Source organism: Myotis brandtii, unplaced genomic scaffold (assembly GCF_000412655.1).
Source record: "Myotis brandtii unplaced genomic scaffold, ASM41265v1 scaffold36, whole genome shotgun sequence".
Taxonomy (NCBI): Eukaryota; Metazoa; Chordata; class Mammalia; order Chiroptera; family Vespertilionidae; genus Myotis; species Myotis brandtii.
Window position 1 is genome coordinate 519,902 of NW_005363836.1, and position 19,350 is coordinate 539,251.

Sequence of the window (19,350 nt, forward strand, 5' to 3'; positions counted from 1 at the left end):
AGAAATTCAGCATTTCTGTAGATTCTAATTTAGGACTAAATATTATTTCCACTATTATTTTTTAAATAAGTTCAATTAAACCTGATAGGAATCTAAATTACGGCTTTGCAGCCACTGTAAAAGAACAGAATTATGTTAGGAGGCACTATAGTAATAATTTTAATGAGAAAAATGTTCATTATTTTATCATAATCAATTAAATGTCAGTTCAAATCACTGAAATCAATAGTGGTCCTGTTATTTCAGCGATGTATTGAGAGAAATAATAATAAAAACCATGGGGTTGGAAGTATTGGCAAGCAAACTGGTCTGTGGGCATAATCCCCACTCCAACTCTCACCTCTCTCCCTGGCTCTCTCATGCTCTCAGTCTTATCCAGAAAGCTCTGTTTAAATGTTTTACATATTGGGCTCTCTCTCTTCCTTTGGAAGAAAAGGTCTATGAGTTAACCTTACCTACACATTAGCTTATGTTTATGTTTGCTTCTTATGCTAAAGTCGTCTAAATTCATAGGTATGTTTATGTTTTAATTCTCACAAAAATGATTACGTACATGAATCAACTCTTCTCCCTACATGGACTGTTGCAGAATTCACTTGAAATGGCCAACCATTCTGTCCATGGCTGGAGGAGACTCCAGGCTTGAGACTAGACAAGGACTTGTGATCTCTTGCTAGTCACACTTGCCAGGTGTGAGTACCAAGAAACTCTTGTTAAGTTCCTCAGAGAAACAGCTTTCTTAGAAATTGTCCCTCTTCTCTTCCTTCTTCTGAATGACCCTAATTCTTTATCTCTTCTGATGCCAATTCAATTCAGCACACATTTGCTGAGTGCTTACTACATGCAAGGTATTTTCTACATTATTTTTAGTTATGTCCATGGCTATTTCCCCTTCTGGGGGGTCACCTCTGATGGGAGCCTCGTGTTCCATCTCCCTTACTTTCTATCCCCAGTGCCTGGCACAACGACTTGGGTGCAGTCAGCATATGACAGACATTTTTTACTGGGGAAAAAAATCAAGATGGTGGAGGTGGACCATCCTACTTCAAAGATTTTTTAATAAAAGTATCATTCAAAATTAACAACTATGACCAGTTGGCTATCTGAGTTTTGTACCACTTATGCCCTATTATTTTGTGACAATAGTTTCTAAAACCATGATCAGATGTGATAATGGACAATATACCATGCATGGGCTCCAAATACTAGAACATTCCTTCTCCCCAGACAATGAAATATTTGAATTTTGAACAAGTTCCTGAAAGTTCTCAGTGAATTTTGAGGTCATTGCAATTCTAGTTTTTTAGTCTTCAGTTAGAGAAATCTGAGCACTCACAAATCTAGTTATTTTTAAGATTTGACATTCAAGAATTCCATTATTAGTTAAATTTTAAATTAAGGTATTTAAATTGTGGCCAAATTAAAGGCATTAAAGTAGTTAGTATGACCTTCAAAAGTATAGTGGGATAAACATACTATATTTCGCCCAAGTTTGCTACTTTCCTGATGTCAGAATCAGGAGAGTAAAAAGCGGAGTGTACCATATGCTATTCTCTATTCCACTTCACCATCTGATCAAATAACATCAAATGAAACCCAGTTGTCTGTTTTGTACCATAAATTAAGGCAAGAAATTTGGGCTGTGAACACACACAGCTAATATTACCTGCCACGGAAACAGCCAGTGCCAACTCTGATAGCATTAAGTAAATGTTATTAAATAATATATATATAGAGAGAGAAAGATTCTTTAATTTAAAATAAATTTGTACATATTTTTCCATGAGTTTACGTTTTTGTTTCCCAGTATTTTCCTTATTCAGAGATGTACGATGGTTTTTTTTTAAAAAAATCAATATTTTAGGGCCTTCTTTATCATGTCATTAACCAACCAATTTTAATGAACTAGTGATAAATTAAGCAGACAACTTTCACCTAAGTTATAAAGATTATACAGTATTGCTGTTTTAAATTCAAAAAACCCAAAGGTGTGAAATACCTTAAATGAGTGGTTATTTGAAGTTAAATTAATCATATTTTAAGGAAGCATAAAAAGGTAGAATCACAAATGCAATGGGTGCCCCAAATTAGTCTCAGTCAACTGAAAATTGAAAAAAATCAGCCAATTAACTGGCTCTATTACTTGTACTTTGCCAAGCAGCCAATTGGGCTGGCTCTTCCAAATCAACTGAGTCTCAGACCACAGGAGAACAGTTACATAGCTGTCACTCACACAGTTTCCACGTTTCAGTAAGGTTGTCTTTTATTGTGGCCTTCATGACAGCAAAGCTTTATGGGATCCACTTCTCTCTATTAATAATAAAATTCATTCAATCAAGAAAATCTGCAATTTAATGTAGAGAAAAACCAAAGACCCATGAGCACTCACTACAAAGAAGCACATCCATTTTGTGAAATAAATATCGAACAATAGCCTGTTTGAATCCTGAAAATGTAACCTTAAGTTAATTGTGCTTAAAATGAATTTTGGTTGCATAGCTTGAGGATTCTTGACTAGAAGAATGGTGAGCATGTCCACTGTCACTAATGTCAGTGTGCCTTATCCCTGGAATGGGATTGAGAACCACTGTTGTAGTTAATGGATATACTTGCATTTAACAATGGGGGGAATAAAAATGACCTCTTTAATATAAAAATGGACAAGGTAAGAACTTTCAAGTGAGTCAAAATAAGATTAGGGCCTTCTTTATCATGTCATTAACCAACCAATTTTAATGAACTAGTGATAAATTAAGCAGACAACTTTCACCTAAGTTATAAAGATTATACAGTATTGCTGTTTTAAATTCAAAAAACCCAAAGGTGTGAAATACCTTAAATGAGTGGTTATTTGAAATTAAATTAATCGTATTTTAAGGAAGCATAAAAAGGTAGAATCACAAATGCAATGGGTGCCCCAAATTAGTCTCAGTCAACTGAAAATTGAAAAAAATCAGCCAATTAACTGGCTCTATTACTTGTACTTTGCCAAGCAGCCAATTGGGCTGGCTCTTCCAAATCAACTGAGTCTCAGACCACAGGAGAACAGTTACATAGCTGTCACTCACACAGTTTCCACGTTTCAGTAAGGTTGTCTTTTATTGTGGCCTTCATGACAGCAAAGCTTTATGGGATCCACTTCTCTCTATTAATAATAAAATTCATTCAATCAAGAAAATCTGCAATTTAATGTAGAGAAAAACCAAAGACCCATGAGCACTCGCTACAAAGAAGCACATCCATTTTGTGAAATAAATATCGAACAATAGCCTGTTTGAATCCTGAAAATGTAACCTTAAGTTAATTGTGCTTAAAATGAATTTTGGTTGCATAGCTTGAGGATTCTTGACTAGAAGAATGGTGAGCATGTCCACTGTCACTAATGTCAGTGTGCCTTATCCCTGGAATGGGATTGAGAACCACTGTTGTAGTTAATGGATATACTTGCATTTAACAATGGGGGGAATAAAAATGACCTCTTTAATATAAAAATGTACAAGGTGAGAACTTTCAAGTGAGTCAAAATAAGATGTCATGTTTTGCATGACTGAAATATTTGACCATGCAGAAGGGTTTGTATCAGTGATTTATAACAAGAAGGCAGTGGTCCTGTGGACACTTCAGAACTGTCTCAACTAAGTTCCTGCAAAAACAAAATAAATCAGAACAACAACACTGAGCTAGTGCCGTATTTCAAGAATGGCTGTTCTTCACTGGTGCGTTTCTGCAGTTAGCACAGTGGCTAAGACTACACTAGGACGGTCCTAGGTGGAACCGGCTAGGTACTTAAAAAACATTTGTTGAGTTAATAGAGTTGAAGCTGGGTGAAATTAATTAGTTGTTTCCACAATTGCAATTCTATTGTGAATTTTTAAACTGATAACTTTTGGTTGCTCAATACTCCCTTGACTTTATGATTGGAAACTGTGATAAAGTGATAAACAAATGTCTTGAATTGATTGCCCTGTTTTATTTGCATATTTACAGGCAAATGGACATAGTTTTGTACATATGGAACATGAAAAAGCTGTATTACTACTGAAGAGTTTCCAGAACACAGTAGACCTAGTTATTCAACGTGAGCTTACTGTCTGAATATTTTTTATAAATAGTGAAGATAACGTCTAGCCAGACCTAATGTTCAAAAATAAATTTATACATAGAGACAAATTTTGCCAATTGCTGGACCAATGGCAAACATTAGTGCCAAATGTATAATACTATATGTTAGCACTGATCATCCTTACAAATGTTAACTATATAAATATGATGTTCATGTGGTTATGTATTAGTTTTAATTGTCAGCCTCTGGCTGTGCATTGGTGCAGTTTTTTTTTGTTGTTGTTGGTTTGTTTGTTTGTTTTTTTAACCAAATAAGTTTCTTCTCAAAGTGGATTTCATATGATTTCGGAAGCACGGAAGCACACACAAGCTCTTTACAAATTCTGCTCTCCATCAGAAACACTGCCTCAATGTTGTATCTGCCTTTATATAGAAAATACAAATATGAAGAATTGTAATTCCCATAAAATATTTCTAGCACAAGGTATATGTTGGCATATACACAAAAAAAGAATATAGAGCAAAACAATATTTTCATAAACTAAACACCTCGGATTGAGAAAGAAAATATATCTTAAAATAAGACTTTACTATATTGACTCTTTTTCAATAAAAATTACATGATAATGCCTTATGAAAGTAACTGTACATATGGTATAAAGTGTTTATATTTGGTTCCATATTCATTTGCTAAATTCTCATATCACAGAGTGAAATATTTCATAAATTAGCCATTTATCTCTGGGACCTGAATAAAAACTAGGACGAACTAATTTATTCAATGCCTTTAGCTAATTACAGAATCTGCAGAGTTAAAACACAGACTAAAGGTCATTATAGCTAAATCTTTTCACCACAAATTTAAGCAGTGGATGATGGGTGGCAGGAAAAGTATTGCTTTATTTCTTTCAAGTTTATATTGATTATAAACTGTAGCCCTTGTGATTTCTTTACTTGTAAATGTGGAATTTATTTGTGTGTTGCTTTCTCTAATTTGCTACTTTTAAATACTTTGAAATGAGTTTTGGGGATTGATAAAATTTATCATTAAGAAAAACTGCTGTTAGAAAGTTAATGTGGGAGATTTAAAAACTTTGGTATTTAAATATGAAACTTCAAATATAATTTCTCAGAGCGATAGTCTACCTGTAGTATTCATTTTGATGCCTGTTTTTGTGGGCAGAAATAGAGAAAATACTTTTGTTTCAAAAAAGTTTCAAAGTATATAAAATCCTGAATTTTGTCTCACTGGAGAAAAAGACAAGCATATTTCATATGGACTTAGTTATTTTTACATTAGAACTGTTTTCCTCAATAAAAAAATAAATTCATTTTATAATCCTTTAAACACATTTCTTTTATATATTTATCATTAATTTGATTAAAATATTAATTTGAAATTTTAGAATAATTTCCCAAAGTTGTATGAATTATCTCTCATATTTCCATATAGCTGTTTTTAATATATATATATATAATAAATTTACTTTGCACACTAGTATTTCAAGTCCTCTATTAGGATTTTCACAGTAGTAGCCCATATTGATGTCACTGAAGCTCTGAGAATAATATTTGTAAGTTAAATGTTTTATGGGGACATTGAAAATATTGTATTTTTGTAGGGTCTATTAAAATGAATGTCACTTATTAGAAGTATAATGGTATTTTTTGGCAGTAGAATTTGTCACTTAAAGGCAAATGATACTTCACTTTATAGATGATGCACTAATTTTGATGTTGCTTTATGTCAGGGTGACATTATACCATGATTTTATAGAGTTTGACATTTAACAAATGATTAAATGATTGACCTATTTAATATGTTTCCCAGAAGTAACTTTTAAATGCATTTTAATATACTTACAGTTTCTGATGAGAAATGTTTTTCAGAGCCTAATTTTCTTTGTCAAAAACTTGCACCAAGCCACCATATCCAGCTGCTGTTAGAGGATAATCATCACTAATCAAGACAGAGGCCCCCACTGGCCTCACGAGATCACTTACAGAAAAAACAAACTCAAGGGTGTAGTTTGGTGGCAATGAAGCAGCTCAAGTCATCCCGTCAGATTTGTTGAATCTTTTATGGCAGAGGTGGGAGAAGAGCCAGAGGCAGGTCCTCCCAAGTCTTTTTCCTTATGTCTGGTCTCCACACCAACCCCAGGCTTCAGGAGGTTCTTCTAAGGCACAAAGCTGAGAGGACCATGACCCTAGCAAACCCTCTGCCCCTCCTGATGTGACAGCATTGTCTTGGCCGATGCTCTGCAGTTCAGGACTGAGGGAAAGAGAAAAGGGAGCCCAGACCAATTGGAAAGGAACTCCGATTGCCAAAGCACCTCATGGTCAATTGCACTGCCATGCTGCAGACCGAGAACAGGCAGGTAATGGTGAAAAGAGGCATTGTTTTAGGTTGACTGAATAAAAAAACCATGAAGCACTTAAGGGCAGGGGAGAGGGGGATCTAACGGATTCCACAGGTGACCAAATAATACATTGATTTTTTTAGTATTGGCTTTTTTCGAAATAACTGGTTTTGCTGCCTGAAATGAGAATCTGGTTTACGTTCATGAAAACCAAAACCAAAAATAGATACTAGTATATATATATATTAAAGGTGTGCCTTTAAAAAAGGAAAAATCAGCAACAAGAAAAGGGTGGAATTCGTGATGGCTCCAAGAGACTCTACCTCTTGGTCTTTGGTTTTTATTGGCATCTTCCTGCTGAGGAAGCTGTCTATATCTGATGGATCAATCCGTAGGACACAATGGAGGGGAACGAGAACGATCAGAGGTGAGAAGAACAAGCACTGAGATGTATTAGCAGAAGTGCTGCAGGTTTTGCAAGCCAAATAGGCGTTACTGGATGATTTTTAAAACTCTTCACATGGCTTCTAATACATTGTTTGCAAAAGCTGTCTTACCATAAGTCCAACCTTCCAAACAACACATGTCCCCTAAGCAAACATAATAATTTCAAAATGTAAGTGTGCTTTTGAGAAGGAATCATCAAAGTCAGTATGAGTACAAATCTTTACATCATACTATTTTACTGCTCCTTGAAACCTAAAAAATGCATGTGGCCCAGTTCATTAGAACTGTGATCATGTAGCCATCAGACAATTCCGGTTGTTTCTGGGCCTGGCCTGGGAGTACCACCTTGGACAGTAGTTTTAAAGAGAGGGTGACAAACTTGTTTTCATTAAAAATAAAAATTATTTTTAATCTTGAAGATGATTACACACATATCAGTAATATATTTGCTTATTTAAACTAGGTCTGAAATATCTTTTACCTGAAGAACTAAAAAGAATATTCAGAGGGAGGAAAAACACTAGAGAAATTAGATTTTTTTTTTCTGCAAAAACTTTATTGTTTCATTTGGTCCAATGCATGGGAGAGGGCTTCAGGGTGGTTAAAAGAATGGCTAGTAGTTTCAGGGAGAGGCTCAGGCAAAAGCCAGACACCAGAGGGATGCAGAGGGACCCCTCAAAGTCATGCCTGAGGGTGAGCCTTTCGAAGAGATACTCACCCAGCCCAGCCTGGGAGCCGGCTGCCTGCGGAGGTGAGTCAGGTGTCGCCCATCTTTATATATATATATATAATTATTATTATTTATTTCAGAGAGGAAGGGAAAGGGAGAGAGAGATAGAAACATCAATGATGAGAGAATCATTGACTGGCTGCCTCCTGCACTCCCCCTACTGGAGACTGAGCTTGCAACCCCAGCATGTCCATTGACCAGAATCGATCCACTGCCTCCTGCACACTCCCTACTGGGGATTGAGCCCGCAACCCAGGCATGTGCCCTGACTGGGAATCGAACCTGGGACCCTGCAGTCCGCAGGCCAATGCTCCATCCACTGAGCCAGATCGTCCAGGGCTTGCCTATCTTCTTGATGAGTTTCACTTGTTCATTCAGGAAGTGGTTCTCCCAGAAGTCACAGAGATTAAGGTCTGTGCGGTGGAACCCAGGGCCTGCAGCTCCACAAGGGCCTGGTTCAGGTTCCTCTCCAAAGCGAGGGCGGCTTCCAATTTTGCATCTTTAAGAGACGCTCAGCGCCCTTGTACTTCTCCGCCAACTCGCGGAAGAAGCGGCCCCCATCCTCCAGAGCCACATCCTCAGGGTCAAAATAGAAGCCCAGAGAGAGGTAGGTGTGGGAGGCCCGCAGAGGCAGGTTGGCCAGGGGTTGACCGCAGCCTCCACCTCGGTGGAATAATTCTGATGAATTTGGGAGCTCATGGTTGTTTGGCGATAAGAGTTAAGGTGTGTTGGCTGGTCCCGGAGGTGGTTCTGAAGGTCGTGTCTGGATAAGACGCAGGAGAGTGGCCGGAGTTTGGAAGAAAGGGTGTCCCTGGGTCTGTTCTGTCCACTGTTGAAGCAAGAGACAGATCCGGGACCACCGAGGGCACTGTCAGAAATTAGATTTATATATTCAAATATTAAGTGAAAAGTATCTGAATTGACCAAAATGATTAATGAGGGAAACCAGGAAAACATTTTACTTCTAAAGATAAAATGTGTTTAGTATCTCCACCACAATATAAAGCTTTAAAAAACAGCCTTTGCCAACTCATCTTTCCATTGGCTGTTAATGCTGTCTTCAGTCAGTCTCTGCCCTCATTGGTACACAGATCAAGATGTCTATTCCGATGAATACACTCTTATCCTGAGGCGACAGTATAGTATCACCAGATAAAAAGCCATGTTAGCATAGGACTACACTCTAAAGGTCTTTCTTTGGCAATTTCATTCAGAAACCAATTTCACTGATTCCTGATATACTGACCAAACAGCAGGTTTATTGAAACACTGGGTCAGTAAACAGTTACGCAGGTAATTAAATCCAGTAAGTTAAGAAGATGGGTCCTTTACTAGCATCAAGAAAAGCAGGGTTTAGGTTCTAGTAGAGTTTCAATCACAGAAATGCCAGATCTCTCTGAAGCTCAATAAAATGTTCAAACACTGGGTTGGTGATGTGTTTGATGGTTCTAGTTATCTGATCATTCAAGAATTAGAGGGAAATCTTCATATTTGAGATCACTGGCATATACTTTTCTCCTTTGCAATATAACTGCCTTTTATTAAGAAAAGCAACCTGCGTTGGCCCAGAATATTTCCCCAATCTCAGCAAGACCATCCCCCAAGGATACGTCATAGCAAGAAAACAGAGGACGGGCGTGGGAAAATAGAGGGGCACAATTGGAAGCATGTGGGTTCATATTTATAGGGGATCCTAGGTGTCAGCTCTCCTATGCATCCCTTGAGCTCCATTTGATCTAAACTATTCAGAGAATGTATTTTCCAGAACACCCCACTATACAAAAGTAAGGCAGGTGTAACCAAGTTTTCTAGTTATATGCTGAACCTTCTGGGGCATTTCTGTTTCTCGTGTGTAAAACTGACCTCTCTTCATTGCTGCTGTAGATCATCCCTCCAACTCCGGTGATGTTCCAAAGGCCATGACTGGCTGCTTCTATCCTGACACAGGATAAGAGGCCCCCTTAGAGTCCTACCTGTTCAGAGACCCTTGAGTATCAGCTGATGATGGTTCCAGCTTCCAGTTTGGGAAAAACTTTCTTGGGTGATCCCGGAACCTGGAATAGTACCATTAACCAAGGCAGAGCGCTTGCCATGTCTCTGACAACAGCAAACAAAGCTTGTGCACAAGGGTGAGGGTGGCAATGCCTTAATAGAACTTTGTGTCCACTTCCGGCTTTTAAATGTTGACGTTTACCTTCCCAAGGACCTTCTCTTAGTCTCCTCCTACCTGATTGGTGTTGGGACAGGTTCCATTCTTGCTCCACGTGGACCCTGTCTGCAACAGAATGGCTTGGGAAAACTCTCTTGGTTGAGGGTATACATTGCACAACTTCTACTTTGGGGGATTCAGAGATTTCTGATAAATGAAGGGCAAAGTCCACTCTAAGATTTGGTTAAAAAAAGAATAAATTTTAAAAAAAAAGAATAAATTAAAATCGAGGAATATTGAATACCTAGGCTTTTAACTACATGAGAGCAGTTCCATGGGAATTAAGAGAGGAGAAATAATTCACTGGTTCCAACTTTAGAAGCATCACTTCACCTGGTAGTTGCCCAGTTGGATTCGGCTGTCCGACAGTCAGCTCACACTGTGACAACCCAGTGGTCACTAACTGGGCTGCAGGGCAGGCACAGACGAGAAGGATCGGTTGCACCAATACTTCTCCACATGATCCTGGCTGCAAAACACTTGTGGTGTTTTGCTTTGTTTTGTTTTGTTTTGTTGTTGTTGTTGTTGTTGTTGTTGTTTGGCCTCATTTTGTTAATAGAAGCACCTCAAACAGTGGAAGGTTCTAAAATCCGGGCAATGTTTATGTAGAAAGCACTGAAACCCTGTGACCCTAATTAGTCTGTTGTTGGAACCAATGTAAGCCTGACCCAAAGACAAAACCATGCATCAAATTTCCATAGGAGCCATTTTCAAACCTCGCATAGATTTTTTCCTCTCCTAAAAACATTCCTTAAGCTGGCATTATTTTCAATGTATGTAGGAATGGGTATTAAGGCAAAAATTAAATGCATCAACCAATCTCTCTCTAGTTTTGAAGGTACATTTTTTTCTTAAAAATTACATTATCTGTGCCGGTTTTTTCCTTCTTTAAAATAACGTGATGAGTAAGCAGCCTACAAACAGTCAGGCATCTCTACTCCTAGAGTAAAATATCTTAGTACAGAGACTTTTACTTTCATCAGCAACTGCATATTTCCTCCACAGGAAAGCAATGACCGTAGCTGAGTCTCAGATGCCTAAGGTATGTCATTCATAAATTCAAAACATCTGGGGATATTTTATTGAAGAATATAACAAAAACATTAAATGCAAAGCTTATAAATATTTGTTGAGCATCAACTATATACCAGGCACTTCAAGGGATATTACATGGTCTCCTCTGCTCAGAATCTCATAATCAAGTGGAAAGATGAGAGAATTTCCAGATCAAAGACGGTACAAGACATGTGGTGAGTCCCTTTGTCCCAGCCCCCACTCGTGTGTTGCAAAAGGAAGCAGCCTCTTTAATCAAATCTCTTTTTGTGTCGAGCATGGTTGTTCCATTTGAAGGTACAGATAAGTCTCCCTACTGAGTATCATGGCCTTGGGGAGGCCATTATGATTGTTTGCTGGGATTTGGGCAACATCCGGTAGGCTAGTGGATACTTTTACCGGGCAAGATAAATAGCAACCAGACTCCCTTGAATCCCTGGAAGAGAATTTTGTCAGTTTGTCATAAAGTAAAGAGAATATAATGAAGATGTCCCTTGCCCTGGCCCAGCAGCATGTCTTTATGCCCCTGACATGACGGGGAAAAGAGATAGGAAGTCAGCACTTTAAAAGGCCTGGGGTGTTTGACTGGAGGGATTCGTCTATGCTGAGTGTCCCTGTAGGGTTTCTCCTATGACCAAGGCCTCTTGTAGACTATCGGGGTGCATGGGAGTCCATAAGATCCAATATTAGAATGACGTACTCAGAGATGAATGAGTTGAGGAGTCATTGAGGCGGTTGCATTTCATGTTCATTTGCTTCGCTTCTTTCGGTGGGGGAAGAACATTTTCACTGTGTGCTGTTCAGCCCATCCCATGAAAACACTGTTGGCGTGAGGTTGGTCTCACATATCCACATATCATAGACCTCTATTTCTTCTTCCAAGGAAAGTTTGATCCTCTGAACACAGGAATTGCTTGGGTGTTGTCTTTCCTTCACTCTATACACACTCGGTGTTTTAGAGACCTGGCAATCCTTACCTTGCCCTGAGTACTCCCCGTGCTTTTCAGCCTCAGCCTTTGCCCATGCAGGTCCCCTACTGGAATGTCTTCCTTTCCCCCTTCCCACTATCAATTATCAAAACTATATGCAGCCTTCAGGGTCCAGCTTGAACATCACCACCATGAAACTAAGAAAGAGAACTTTCTTCCAGTTAAGGTTAAGGGACCTATTGGGCTCTTTGCGCTGTGTTTCAGCTGTTGTGTTTAATTTCCCTTTAATGTGTTCTAAGGACCTTAACACGCTCCAAAAATTTTAATAAGTGTCTTTCATTCATTTAATTGAAGTACATCGTATCTATCCTTCTGACTTGTTTGGGTTTTATTTCTCTTCTTAGAAGAAGTCATGTGTCTGTATGTCAGAAACCTCCCAGAGAAAAGAATGTGTGAGGTTGAACTGACAGAGCCATGGTTTTGGTCTTGCCAGGGTCTTAGAGGTAACCAGCCCAGCTCCCTCATTTTACCAGAGGCCCAAGGTCTAGACCAGTGATGGCGAACCTATGACACGTGTGTCAGAGGTGACACGCGAACTCATTTTTTTGGTTGATTTTTCTTTGTTAAATGGCATTTAAATATATAAAATAAATATCAAAAATATAAGTCTTTGTTTTACTATGGTTGCAAATATCAAAAAATTTCTATATGTGACACGGCACCAGAGTTAAGTTGGGGTTTTTCAAAATGCTGACCCACCGAGCTCAAAAGGTTCGCCATCACTGGTCTAGACAGATGCAATGACTCTGGGAACTCAGGAAACACAAGCAGATGGTTTGATCTGGTTTGAGACTTATTTTTAATGTTCTTCTACCTGTACTTTGTGACTTGGTAGATTCCTTTGCCCAAGCTATTGTTTAAATTTTGGAGGTGTGGGGAACAGTAAAGGGAGTAGGGATAGGGATGGGGATGGGGATAGGGATAGGGATAGGGATAGGGATAGGGATAGGGATAGGGAGAAGTAGTTGGGAAGAGGGAGTCCCCAACCCTATTTCAGCTCTAAAACAAATACAACTTCTGCTTTGTGCTGCCTGTTCTAGAAAAATAAAAAATCTGAGCACAGGCCTTTGGCCATAGTTCAGCATGACAATGTTTACACATTGCATTTTGGCATCATTTCGTGGACAGATTCCACCACCTGCATCCCTAAAGTGAAACTGTCATACACTCCAGCCAAAATTCTCAAGCCACTGCAAAAGCTATAGAATTAAAATGATTAACTATTTAGATAAACCACAGAAAATCTGGGTCATCTTGATAAAAACTACATGCCCCCTCCCAAACTTTTATAGAGGTCAGAATCTGGCCTGTTGATTTCAAAGTTGAAAGAACACTACTTATACTGCCATGAGCATTGGCTTCATTAGATACCTCCCTTGTAAGGGCCAAAAAAAAAGGAATCCTTGAAAAGAAAAAATGTCTCTAAGTGGGGAGAGCCCTAGGTTGGTAAGCTCCTAAGCTCAGTTCCTATATTACCACATAGGATCTTGATTTTCTTGCAGGTAAAGCATTTCTTCCTTAGCATTCTCTCAAAAATATTTCCCATATTTTTCTCTTCATGTTTCATAGCAAGTTGATTACAGAAGGTGAATGAAATGTTCCCCCAACAAATCCATTTTTCATATACTATTTTGCTTACACCAATAATACAAATTACTTCATCTGCTTCTGCCTTTTAATTTCTTTGTATAAAGAGACTTTGTAATTTTGGCTTCTTTCCATGAAAGAAAGTTTCTTTGAAGGAAACTTCCATTATCATTTTCTTTTATAGTTATGGTGCCTATAGCTCTCCAGAGGCCTACACTTTGGTCCTATAGCCCAGTGTCTATATATTTATATGAGGAAAAGAATGCCAATGTCTGTTTGAACAGAAATGAAGTGGAAATGAAAAGTAAAATATTAATTGAAAGGGGAACATTATTTTAGTATAGTAAGTGGGCAAAGTATTTTAGAATAGTAAGAGTACTTTTTTCTTTTCTTTTCTTTTCTTTTTTGTTGTTGTTTAAGAGTACTTTTAATTATTTTAAGAACTAGTGGCCCGGTGCATGGATTCGTGCACATTGAAAGGAAATTAATTAGAAGGTGGCCAGTGGGGCAGGACTGGACAAGACGGGCCGGACATGCCCTGGAGCCAACCTCCCACAGTCCCCCCCTGGCCAGCTGCACCTGTGGCAGTGCCATGCCTCAAAGGGCATCTTCAGTCACTGCAGCTTTGCAGTAAACCAGATTTGGGGCCGACAGTGCCCCAGCAACAACATAACCCACAGCCAAAGGTGGAATTTCGTGGCCCCGGGAGGAATCAGGCTTCCTCCTCTCTGATTCCAGGGTGCTTCACCTGAGAACCGCTGCTGCCAAGTCACTGCAGCCCGGCAGCTCCTGCATTGAGCATCTGCCTCCTGGTGGTCAGTGCGCTTCATACCTGCCGGCCGGTCGGACTGTCGGATGGTTAGATGGTTGCTTAGCCTTTTATATATATAGAAATTTTAGGATCATGAGTAATAGACATGAGGACTGGAGGAATGAGAGAAGGTAATAAGTAGTTAATGGAGTAAGAATGAGAAAGCCATCAGAAAGGACATAAAAGACAGATAAAGTGGAACGGAGGGAAACCAGACTCAGACTCTCCCTCACCCTTCCTCTCCAGAATCAATTTTAAAAAATTTAAAAAACAGTATCGTATGGATAAAAGTTCTGTGGGGAAATGAGAAAAATCATGGTTCTGTCATAAAACAGAAAAGGACCTTGAGGGGATCTGATTCATCAGTCTACCTTCAGGGAAGAATTAATGCTATTTTTAAATACCTCCAGAGAAGATGCTATCACTCCCCCTCACTAAAACACTCTTATAAAGCAACAAACCATATGTCTTATCCCCTCTGTTTAAATTACTGGGTTCAAGTTCGACAAATACAATCTTCTTGTAGAGTTGGACAGATTCTCATACTTTTTAGGAAGATGTCCGCAGTTAGGAAGAGGCACCACTAGATGGCAACCTTATAGCTATATTTTATATCCGAATCTTGGCAATTCTCTAGCTTGGTTGACCACACTCTGGACAGTCCATATTTATACCTGTTGTACTAATGTAGCTGTTAAGAAATATATTAACACCCCTTTCCATATTCTCATGAGAGAATTAATTTGAAACAATGCTCTAAATTTAAACACTATAAGAAGAAATATTTAAGAGCTCTTAGCTTACTTTAAGCAGGTTTCTTTTTTCAATTTCAGAGAGGGAGAGAGAGAGAGAAACATCAGTGATGAGAGAGATTTTTTATTTTGTTTTTTAGTACATTTTTATTGATTTCAGAGAGGGAGAGAGGTAGAAATATCAATGATGAGAGAGAATCATTGATCGGCTGCCTCCTGCATACCCCACATCAGGGATGGAGCCCACACGCAGGCATGTGCCCTGACGGGGAATCAAACCGTGACCTCCCAGTTCATAGGTCGATGCTTAACCACTGAGCCACACCGGCCTGGCAGCAGTCTCTATATTTTTTTACTAAACCTCTCAGGTTTTGTATCAACCACTCTCAGAACTCAATTATAGAAAGAACCTGCTCTCTCTCTAAGCCTCAGCTGAATATGTGCTTTAAAGTTTGTTGTTCCTAATTGTTCAGTTTAATTATTACACCTGCCAATTTAATAGTTCTCCAACATTCTTGTGCTTCCCAAATATTTTGGGCCTATCTGCCACTGTTTTAACTAAGCTTCCTTCACATATGTTCATTCCAAAATAAGGTATTTGCTTCAACTTATTTAAAATATATTTTTTAAATGAGCTCTCCAAAATTTAAACATCGGGAATTAAGTTTGCCTAGCAAAGCCTTCCTAATATTCTAAAACTAGTCCAATCTGAAAATGTCTGTATAGCTTTATTTCCAGTTGACATCTGGCAGTAACTAGGCATCCAGTATAAACTACTAGTTTTTCATTTTATATATGTGTACAAGAAATTACCACAATATTATAATCAGATTTTACCTTACTATAAAGTACATAGGAATGTATTTCAAAATATATGCCATCTAGTGGTCATCAGATTCAAGGGGCAGTTTGCAGCCCCTTCCATCACTAAGAACGTCTGGGTGTGGGAGGCCCAGAGACTCTGGCAGCTTTGGTGACGTGTCCTCAAGCTGTTTTGATTCTTAGATCTTTGGAACTTCCGGGCCACTAATAACTGGGTTATTCATTTAAACGCCGAAAGTTTCTGTTTGCTTCTTCTAAGCTAATTATATCCTCACCCTCACAGCTTAATTTAGCCAGCACCCTTGTTTGGGCCTCGCCTTTGCAGATTCCATCTAAGCCCTACTTATTTGAAGGTTTCTGTTGTTTCTCTGCCAACCATTTAATCTTTTTTTCTTCCAACCCCAAGCAAAAGTAGAGAGAACAAGGTGTTCTTTCCCAAGTCTTTGCGAAACTATTTCAATCCTCTGGCCTTTTCCTCCAGAGGAAACCGTTTCCTTCAGGCCACCTGATCCCCAGCCACTGGTACAGTGTGGGCTTTCTTAGCAAAATCAGTTCAGCCTTCTTTGGTGGTGGTTTTCTAACTTCTTTATTGACCTCAAACTGATGAAGTTAGTGCACAGTCTTGGGTTTGCCTAACAAGTGCATTTCCTCTCTTTTCAGGGGAGATAAATGTCTCCTGAACAATTTTTTAAAATTTTATCTTTATTGTTAAAAGTATTTCACATTCTCCCCTTTTTCCCCCCATTGACACCCTCCAACCTGCACCCATCCCTCCCAGGCCTTCATCACACTATTCTCTGTGTCCATGGATTATGCATATAAATTCCCCAGTTAACCTCTCCCCACCCACTCACACCCCCACCTTCCCTCTGAGATTCCAGTCTGTTCCATGCTTCTGTGTCTCTGGATCTATTTTGTTCACCAGTTTGTTCTGTTCATTTAAGTTCCACATATAAGTGAGATCATGTGATACTTACCTTTCTGTGACCGGCTTATTTGACTCAGCATAATGAACAAATCTACATCGTATACAATGTGGCCACACATTTTACAGCGAATGCAGCAGGGGCCCACCTACCATTCTTTTGAACACAGCTCTTGGCTCTTCCATTTGCCTTATTTCCTATTTCATCTTTTTTGGCATCCCTTCTCAAACTTCCATTAGCTTTTCATCATAGGTTTAGCTGTAGAGACTGGAACTAAGCATTAGAATGGAAATTAGAATTTGTACTGATACTGATGAAAAAAAAATGGCTTGAGAGCTATTTATATACTCCCATTGTGTTTTTGTTTTGTTGCTGCTGGTGGCACCTCTAGATTTTTGGTATCAACTATTACCTGAAGTATTTTTTTAATTTTTTTGTAATATAGAGGGAATGTTAATTTTGTGTTCCTGGGAGCAATCTGTAGGTCAGTACTTCCTACCCAGCCGCTAGCATAGGTCCCCTAAGTGCTGAGATATTGATTCCCTGAGAGCATGGGGGCTTGTGGCTTATTGCTTTCACTTGGGGCCTGAAGAGGCCTTATCTGTTTTACCCACCTGTACCCCATTATGCAAAACAAACATGATAATTTTCTCTCTGTGCCATAATGCAGTGGTTCTCAGCCTTGGCTGCACATTAGAATCACCTGGGAATCTTTTTAAAATCCTGATTTCTGGGCCTCATCCTCCGCAAATTCTGTTTCTTTGTTACTAATGTTGTGGCCCCACCCTATAGAAGAAACAGAATTTCCAGAGGATGAGGCCCAGAAATCAGGATTTTAAAAAGATTCCCAGGTGATTCTAATGTGCAGCCAAGGTTGAGAACCACTGCCATAATGCAAAGAGGTTGGGAGGGAAGCGCTGCTTTTAGGTACAACAAGGGAAGATCACCAACGTTGGGTGGGAGAGTGGGGCCCTCAGCAGCTGAGGGAAGAGAAGAAAGCAGTGAGAAACTGTTACTTAAAATGCCTGGAGCTCTTTGAAACACTCTTTGCACTCCTCCCCATGCCCGCCAGGATGCTGACTGTGCCTGGGTCACGTGACCTCCCTGCAAAGTAGGAAGTGAGTGACAGTCATACTCGAGACTCCACTTACTGTCCTTGGTGCCCAATAGCCAGGATGCACCTGGAAAGGAAGAGGTTGTAGGTAGTGGGCATGTGTGACCTCCAAATGTGATTTTTCCTCTATGTTATCATTATACAAACTGTTCTGACTTATAATACTTGTCTTTCCTTGTCTTCCTTATGTTTGTTTTAAACTATCCACCTTTGATAGCCAGTCTTTGAGCATTACTCTTCAGCCATACTTGTGGTGTCATTCAACTTAGCAATAAGTGTTTTGTACTTGTTAGAATCACAGTCTCATTATGATCCAACAGATTCTCTAGCAAGTCATCATTCTGATATGTTCTTTATTTTATTTTTTTGCTTGTGATACATTCTTTATAAAACCATGAATGTTGCTATCAAGATCTATATTTATGACCATTTCCTAGAGAAAGTCTAACTCAATCCCCTCTCTCTCTCTCTCTCTCTCTCTCTCTCTCACACACACACACACACACACCCACACACACACACACACTCAGGAACTTGTCTTTTAGGTTTCACATATTTACCCAAAATAATCATTAGTAACGTGACCTAGAGACATAAATCTTCATAAACTACTCAAAGGTAAGGGGCCATGTCTTCTTTTCTTTTTTAAATATATTGTTATTGATTTCAGAGAGAGGAAGGGAGAGGGATAGAGAGATAGAAACATCAGTGATGAGATAAAATCATTGGCCAGCTTCCTCCTACATGCCCCCCAACCAGGGATTGAGCCTGCAACCCAGGCCTGTGCCCTGATCGGGAATGGAACCGTGACCTCCTGGTTCATAGGTTGACCCTCAACCACTGAGCCACGCCAGCTGAGCTTTTCTTTTTCTTTTTTTAACTTTCCATAATATCTCCAGCATGTTCACCTACACCTCCCACAACAATACATACTCATAGAGTATTCATTGTTGTATGTAAGTTTAGATAGACCCAACTATCCAAAGAGGTATTTAAGTAATTCTCTCCTAAGTCTTCCTCTGCATCATCCTAAGAGTTGCCTTCTAGCCATCTATGTTTTAATTCTTAAAAACACATATATCAGTGATTAGAACAATTCATCTCTTTTTCTTGCTGTACATGCTATTTAATCAACAAATGTTAATGAACAAAGGATTTTGAGGGCAGTTAGGAATATAAATATAAAAAGCCATGGTCCCTCCCCTTAAGAAACACAGTCTCATAGGGACATAGACACATAAGAAGTTAATAAATGCTACTGTGCAGGTACAAAATAGGAGGGAAGAATAGAGAACAGAACTGTATTGCTTTCTCTCCCAGTCTAATAAAACGGCAAGTGCTTCCTTTTAGCTTTATTGTTTTATAATGTGGATGAGGAATCTTTTCTATTCCCTTAGGAAGGTAGGCTCCCATTTCTCATATGTGTTCCTTTCTAGAAAGTCTCAGGTGACAGTGAGAATGTAAGTAACTGCAGTCTCATCTTGAATG

General features: G+C 39.0%; 1 protein-coding gene across 6 annotated transcripts in view; it reads left to right on the top strand.

The window, feature by feature from the left end:
- Positions 1 to 5,715, top strand: part of LRRC7 (leucine rich repeat containing 7) — a 498,579-nt gene extending 492,864 nt beyond the window's left edge. For 4 of the 6 annotated variants that reach the window (XM_014544330.1, XM_014544332.1, XM_014544329.1 and 1 more), the window contains one exon: positions 3,988 to 4,489. In XM_014544330.1, the coding sequence (XP_014399816.1) occupies positions 3,988 to 4,095 (108 nt within the window). In that variant the 3' untranslated portion in view covers positions 4,096 to 4,489. Of the gene's footprint in view, positions 1 to 3,987 lie in introns of all 6 variants that reach the window. The other 2 variants (XM_005871895.2, XM_005871897.2) reach the window with 1 other exon arrangement.
- Positions 5,716 to 19,350: the final 13,635 nt, after the last annotated feature.